The sequence below is a fragment of the Bombina bombina genome, chromosome 1 (genome assembly GCF_027579735.1).
Source record: "Bombina bombina isolate aBomBom1 chromosome 1, aBomBom1.pri, whole genome shotgun sequence".
In the NCBI taxonomy this organism is placed as follows: domain Eukaryota; kingdom Metazoa; phylum Chordata; class Amphibia; order Anura; family Bombinatoridae; genus Bombina; species Bombina bombina.
In genome coordinates this window covers 282,920,169-282,928,028 of record NC_069499.1, presented here as the reverse complement: position 1 = coordinate 282,928,028, position 7,860 = coordinate 282,920,169, and the positions used below count along the sequence as shown (strand labels likewise).

The following is a 7,860-nucleotide window of genomic DNA, read 5'->3' as shown; positions in this document are numbered from 1 at the left end:
TCTCAGCCACCGAATCCAGCTTCATAATATTTGTGAAACAGTATTTCCACCTGACACTGGTAAAGACGCATATCTGGCAAGGAAAGCAGTTTGCTGTTTGGCCAAATCAGAGGAGAAAAAGATACATTTATGGTGCTTTTCAAGGGGGGTTGGGGTACCCCTGAAGTACTGTGAAACAGCAAAGTCATGCAAAGCAGAATGCTTGCAATACATTGCTTATTTGTGGAGAAATACAGACTATGTACATATAAAAGATATCAATGTTCCTATAAAAAAGGGGACTCGTGGCATCAACGATTTTTCAAGATAAAACAGCAAGAAGTCTTGAAAAGACCACCTTTCCAAAAGAAGGTGAAAATATAACTAATATATATCATGAACCATGAGAAAAGAAAAAAGAAAGTCCAACAGCCAATCAACAATGTATTTAGCGTCATGTGTACTCCCTTTAACTATGAGAGAAACAAAGAGATCACATAAAACCATATGTTGACAGAACGTATTACACAGTTTTAGTAAATGTACCACATTTTATTGACTATGTAAGAGATCAAATGACCCCAATATCTTAGTTTGTAAAGTGCCTGAAAATGCCAGCTGTAGATTTGGTAAAGAACTCTGTTTAAATCGGATGCACAAATAATGGTCTTAAATACTGTAACATTTACAACAAGTTGTGATGGGGTAAAATTCATTTACAGTGAAGGATAAAAAGGGTCCATACTTCTTATTCACACACGCACATATGTCCTTTCTTGTGGGAATCTTAGACGAGGAAGCTGCCAATTGTCTTTCCTGCATAGAAGTTTACTTATTGGTAACACTCTATATAGCCTCTATTTGCAAATCAGGTCCGGAACAGATCTGGGCAAACAAAGCAGCTTGCAGTCCCTCAATGATGGGGAAGTAATCAGCTGCTGCCTTGAAAGTGATGAAAGCAATGCTTTAATGTTGAGGCTACTTCTTTATAGTTCTGCTGATCAGTTGTGTCAGCAGCTTCCTCTGCGCCATGGGAGTTCTACTAAAAAGGAACACAACAAATTCTAGAAGTGGCAATCACAGATTGCAGTACCACGTTCCCACTCTGCCTTCCAATTATTGTTCATGTATATTTGGCTTGTGTGCTTCTGCTAAGCTCAGTCCCGGTGATATTTGTCTGTTGGTATTTTTCTTTCATACTGAAAAGGAAAAAAAAAAGGGGGTCTATATTTATTATCCTAGAGATCTTTTTCTTTACAGCCTCTAAAGAAGTTATTGGAAAGAAATGGCCAACAATAATATTATCTGTCCTTGAAGGATAGATGTTAAAGAAGGCATTTTACCAGAGTTGTGACAAAGTTTTAATAATAATTTTGCTCTTAACAAAAAGTCAAAGGTCTGTAGAATAACTACAAAACATAGAGCAGTGTTAGCTGTAGCACAAATGTAAAACAGAGCAATATCTTGATGACATTTTTTTTATCATATTCAGCTCCCTCACTGCTGTGTAACTATAAAACATTGTGCAAGAGCATAAAAGAAATGTCACACAGCACCTTCATTTTACAAAAAAAAAGAATCACAAATCTCTTTCACTTTAGCAGAACTATCTAATAAAGCTCCCTAGCCCTAGAACCCGGCATGCAGCTTCACAGCGTTTTTGTCTACTAAAGACTCCACAATCTCCAAAATGCCTACTAAGTACTCAAATCTGAAACATTATTCCTTAAAGGGATATGAAACCCTCAGATAGAGCATGCAATTTTAACAACTTTCTAATGTACTTCTATTATCAATGTTTCTTCATTCTCTTGTTATCTTGCATTGAAAAGCAGGGAGCCTGCCCATATTTGAAGCACTATATGGCAGCAGTTTTGCAAGAATAGGATAGCAGCACTATTTCCTGCCATGTAGTGCTCCAGACACCTGCCTATACATCTCTTCAACAAAGAATATCATGGAAACCAAGCAAGTTTGATAATAGAAGTAAATTGGAAAGTTTTTTAAAATTCTATCCTAGGTCTGAATCACAAAATATTTTTTGGGGGTTTCATATCAATTTAATGTGACAAGTTAAAGCTAAACTGTACTAAAAAACAAATAAAAAACTGTTACAACTCCTCCTGTAAAACAGAACAGAGCAAACTCTTACACATACCTAATCTGCTACAAAACTGTAACAACTCCTCCTGTAAAACAGAACAGAGCAAACTCTTACACATACCTAATCTGCTACAAAACTGTAACAACTCCTCCTGTAAAACAGAACAGAGCAAACTCTTACACATACCTAATCTGCTACAAAACTGTAACAACTCCTCCTGTAAAACAGAACAGAGCAAACTCTTACACATACCTAATCTGCTACAAAACTGTAACAACTCCTCCTGTAAAACAGAACAGAGCAAACTCTTACACATACCTAATCTGCTACAAAACTGTAACAACTCCTCCTGTAAAACAGAACAGAGCAAACTCTTACACATACCTAATCTGCTACAAAACTGTAACAACTCCTCCTGTAAAAAAGAACAGAGCAAACTCTTACACATAACTTATCTGCTACAAAACTGTAACAACTCCTCCTGTAAAACAGAGCAGAGCAAACTCTTACACATACCTAATCTGCTACAAAACTGTAACAACTCCTCCTGTAAAACAGAACAGAGCAAACTCTTACACATAACTTATCTGCTACAAAACTGTAACAACTCCTCCTGTAAAACAGAGCAGAGCAAACTCTTACACATACCTAATCTGCTACAAAACTGTAACAACTCCTCCTGTAAAACAGAACAGAGCAAACTCTTACACATACCTAATCTGCTACAAAACTGTAACAACTCCTCCTGTAAAACAGAACAGAGCAAACTCTTACACATACCTAATCTGCTACAAAACTGTAACAACTCCTCCTGTAAAACAGAACAGAGCAAACTCTTACACATACCTAATCTGCTACAAAACTGTAACAACTCCTCCTGTAAAACAGAACAGAGCAAACTCTTACACATAACTAATCTGCTACAAAACTGTAACAACTCCTCCTGTAAAACAGAACAGAGCAAACTCTTACACATACCTAATCTGCTACAAAACTGTAACAACTCCTCCTGTAAAACAGAACAGAGCAAACTCTTACACATAACTAATCTGCTACAAAACTGTAACAACTAAAAGATTCTAAGTGGGTTCACCACGAAACGTTGCTGCTTTTAATGTAACCTCTAATAAAACATTTACATTCAAGACACTGGTGCTGGTGTTACTACGAGTGCATATTGATTTCAGAGGCTATTGCAGCTACCTCTTGCACCGTGCACCACTTTAACACAGATAGTGCTGTATTCATCTACTATTGCAAACTAAAAGATTCTACCACAGTCAGCAACTATTAGATAGAAAGCTGTCTTGGTAGAATGAAAATCTGTCAAAGTTTCCTTATTATAAAACACCAATATGTAGAGCTCCCATATTGCTGCAGTCTACCTATTAACTCACTGTGGAACAAGAGACAAAGTACCCTAGTTGTGGAAAAACACAGATTCCCTAGTGCAGAACTACCATAAGACCATCATTCTACAAGAAACTATACAGTAGAATAGACACAAAACTCTTGCTATGGAACACAAATCTTATGTAGAGCTCTCTCAATGCAAATCAAAGACTAGGGCCATTCCTCACTGTAGACCAGCATCTAAGGAAAACCAAAACCTGCATAACATCTATACACATTAGATGTGTGCATTCAGATTGTTTGTTAGGATCCGAATGCAGAAGGCGGTGGCCACTCATGGCATTCGGCTCTTTTCTGAGCCAGATCTATTCTTGTGAAGGTGCAACACACTAAGATCTATGCAAATCCAGATCTTTGTGTGTTGCGCTATCACAAGAATAAAATCGGTCTGTAAAAAGAGCTGAATGCCAAGAGCGGCCGCCTTCTTCCACATCTGGATCCCAATGAAGGATCTAATACACATTGATACTCTCTGGTCAGGTACCCTAAAATTACACATGTGCAATGTGAAGAGAAATACCCTGTATCCTTTAATAATGTAGCTACAAGTGTGTGTAAGTTTTGAGCAAATGCTGCAACATGAAAAAGCTGATCTGTGTGTTCGAGAAGTGTTTACACAGTATTACAAAGTTAACTACCCACCATCTCCAACTGACGTCCAATATTTCCCATAGTGATTCCACCAGCAAAGAAAATACACGGCAGCCATGATCGCACATACAGGAAGTCTGGCGATGTGTATCTAATAATAATAATAAGAAGAAAAGTAAATATTAAAATCTCTAATACAGAAACGTGGTTTCCCAGATGAGTACAGGGATATATAAAAAGACTGGTACGGGAATATGACACAAATTTGCAGTCGATACATAGGTATTCAGTTTATATTATCATGCATCCGTTTTACACACATGATTGAGTTTACATACAGGCAAACCTGAAACATTATTTATGTATCTTTATTTGTTGTAGTGTAGTTTGAGCCTGATAAGTGTTGAAAAGATTCTACAGCTGTAACAGTTTGGAGTTCACATAAAAACACAATTTTGTGTTGGTGGAAACTATTTTTGTTACATTATTTAAGTTTCTGATGCAAAAGTACATTTTTCACAGTAAATGTGTTAAACAACAAAGTTATTTGGAGTCCCATACTTACAATATATGTATTGTCCTAGAGTCTGGGAGTGGGGAATAATTTGAGCCAAATTAAAGTCAAATCTTAAGTGTTTTAAAGGTGTGTTTTTTTTCATAAAAATTTGCATTTTAAAATGTATTGTAAACTAGATATCCCTGTTTATTATTATTTAGAAAACACACATTATGTTTCTAAGGGCTAATTATTTCAAGTATACTAATCCTTTTGTCCATACATATTTTCTAAAACAGGTTTGATTGAAATAAACTTACTGATAGACTCCATTGTACACCAGGAGCTGAGACACAAGTGTAGCAAAGAAAGCAATTCCTATTCCGAGGCCTAAACCACTGCGGGATCTGTCAAATGTCCACCACAGACCAATGGATAGAGCAGCCAATGTAAGGGATAGCTGCATGTTGTTGGCAAAGTCCACTTTCTGAAAACTGTGTCAAGGAGAATACTAACAAAAACTCCCCAGAGAAATATTTCTTCATGTTAAAGCAAAGATTAACCTTATAATATGTAGATTTGTTTGTATAATTATATTAGTTGTGTAACTATTGAACATATAAGTTTAAAGGTTTAGTTTTTCTAAAGTCCTTTAGTTTATATATAGTATATTGGTGCTTTCATGTTTAAACTTGTTTTTCCCCTCATCTATTTTTCCTGCTGAAGATAATTAGGAACAGATATAAAACAGAAAACTGTGGGAAACTTGAGTTTAAACATGGTGAGGGGCGGAGCTAGCATGTAAAGAGAGCAGAAGTCCATGATCTGAGCTCCAGCTAATAATCTACAAAAACCTGATTAAATATAGCAATCTGCTGAATAAAAATTGACTACTCTGTCAAGAGTGACTCTGAAAACAAGGAGAACCAGCAAAAAGAAGTCTCAGGGGGCAGAAAGTGAGTTGAAGAGGAAAATACCGGCCACGCTGTTACTCTTGAACGTGACCTGCAGCCTGCTCCAGATACTGGGGTGGAATTAAGCCCCCTGCAGCCATCTATTGGCCAGCAATCTCGATTGTAAGATCAGAAGCGTTCTCCTGCGGGTCAGCAGAACAAAAGGAGCCCCATCGCACCTGAGCAGTTTATCAGAGCTAACAGGAGAATTTAAACGGGTCGCCAACAGATTTGAGTAGACAGCCGCATAGGAAAGTCCCCTCCAGTACCGAACCTCGGATGTGGAACTAGGATAGAGGAGATCCGTGCATAGACGTGAGATAGCTCCGTGATTTTTTCAGAAGGCTGATCTGGAAGTTACAGGGAGGCATCATCTTGGAAGATGTGAGTAAGTGCGTAGCTGATAATATAAACGCAGTGTCTCACTTGAGTGGCGGCTCATAGAGGTATGTGGAACCGTGTTTGGGGTCAAAGAATCTAGTGCACACCATAGAATAAGGCTATTACGGAGAAGCCAGAAAATAGAGAAACAAAAGGCTATGTTATGGCTCATAAACTAACAAACACGCCATCTTTCGTCTTCCGCAATATTCTGCATATTTCCCTTCACATAGCTGAGTCCCTTGAGACCCCTGCAAATTTGTCAACCACCGAGAAGGGAGCTCACATGAAGACGGCTACACATACTAACCCAATGACTGTGAAAGTCCCCTCCCTGGTGGAAACTATTAAACCAAAGAAGAATCAACAATAATCTGGTATTATAGAAGGCTACCATGCTATAAGTAGACCCACATACTTAGCAGAGATGCATATCTGTGTAAAAGACGGATTGGTCTTTATTGGGACTCAATATTTCCAGCATGAAGATCCTTTACAGGCTCTGCATTGAAGTAGAGCTGCAACAACTACCCCTGGCTTATGTGCAACCCAGATATAATAGTCATCATTTGGATTGTTTCTATTAAATCTGGTGATTTGGAACTATGCTTTTCACGATATAGTGCTGAGCTTGTTGTTTACACCTAGCCCCTAGATTGATGGGAGTTATTTAAATTGATGTGCACTATTATCTGTTTGCACAATTATTAGCGTATTGCTTGCTATTGCTGATTATATGTACTGTATAAATAAATGTGTAAGGCTTTTTCCTGTTATTGATATACAGTCCTTAGTGCTTTTGATTTTGTTTTTTTATATTTTTAATAAACCGTGATAATATGTACCAGATTCAACCTTTATAAGTATATATCCGTTACTTTTAGAGCGGACTAGATATTTCCCCTAACCTTATAGCTGGTTATTTACCATTGCATATAGATATTCAAGATATTTTTATGTTAGAATGAAGTCAAGGGTTACTTTATTGAGAGGCCCCTTGCCAAGGTAGAAAACACTTAGCATTGGTGAAGAGCTAACAAAGATAAATATCCCACTTTGGTGAAATTGGCAAAGCCCTACTTATACATCTCAACTGCCTTTTCTCTGCTGCAGGAAATATACCTGCAAACAGAGAACCAGCCTTAGCCAGAAGCATGTGGACATGTTGAGATTTTTGCATTTCAATGCAAAGTTTCTGAAAGAGTGAATAACAGAATGTTATTAACAGTGATAGCCTAACTCTTTCTAGCTCTACCTCTTTTCAAACAGTTTGTGGTTTTGTTTTGTTTAATTATAAAACTGTGCTCTGCTGCTTAAAAATTGAACAGTTGTGTTAATGTAAAGTTTTAATCTGAAGTTTATATTTTTAACACTCATTATGTGGATTTTATTTAAAACATAGAAAACTATTATTGAGTCTCTTTTTATCCGATTAGTCGATTAATCGAAAAAATAATCGGCCGATTAATCGATTATGAAAATAATCGTTAGTTGCAGCCCTACATTGAAGTTGAACTATTATGAGAAGGGATAAGTACTGGTACTATGCTTCATAGTATGCACTGATGTTGAACATTACTTTGCACACTGACTTGTATATTTCTCCTTTTATATTACCGTACTCTTAATAGAACTTGAATCGCAACCTGCAATCATTGAGTTGTAATACAGATATTTAAAGTAGCCTTTTACCACGAGACCTTATACTGTCACTCTTGGAGCGTTGATTGACAGATTCGTGGGTCTATAGCTCTGTTGGTTTATAGCTTACTAGTTACAAGTTTCAAATATTCTATATCTGTAAATCCAACCGGTTTAATAGGTTTATTGATGTTCCTGCTAGTATATGCATTTGTTGAGTTAGCCTTGTTACATGAAGTTAAATGTTATAATGGTATCTTATAGGTGTTATCAATGGTAACACCACAGATACATAGCTACGC

The 7,860-nt window shown here is 37.0% G+C and overlaps 1 protein-coding gene across 3 annotated transcripts in view; it reads right to left on the bottom strand.

The window, feature by feature from the left end:
* Nucleotides 1-510: 510 nt before the first annotated feature.
* INSIG2 (insulin induced gene 2) overlaps nt 511-7,860 on the bottom strand; it is a 20,313-nt gene continuing 12,963 nt past the window's right edge. For all 3 annotated transcript variants that reach the window (XM_053698015.1, XM_053698016.1, XM_053698014.1), the window contains exons 4-6: nt 4,904-5,070; nt 4,139-4,238; nt 511-1,178 (exon numbers count right to left, since the gene is read on the bottom strand). In XM_053698015.1, coding sequence (XP_053553990.1) covers nt 1,137-1,178; nt 4,139-4,238; nt 4,904-5,070 — 309 coding nt within the window. In that variant the 3' untranslated portion in view covers nt 511-1,136. The remainder of the gene's footprint in view (nt 1,179-4,138; nt 4,239-4,903; nt 5,071-7,860) is intronic.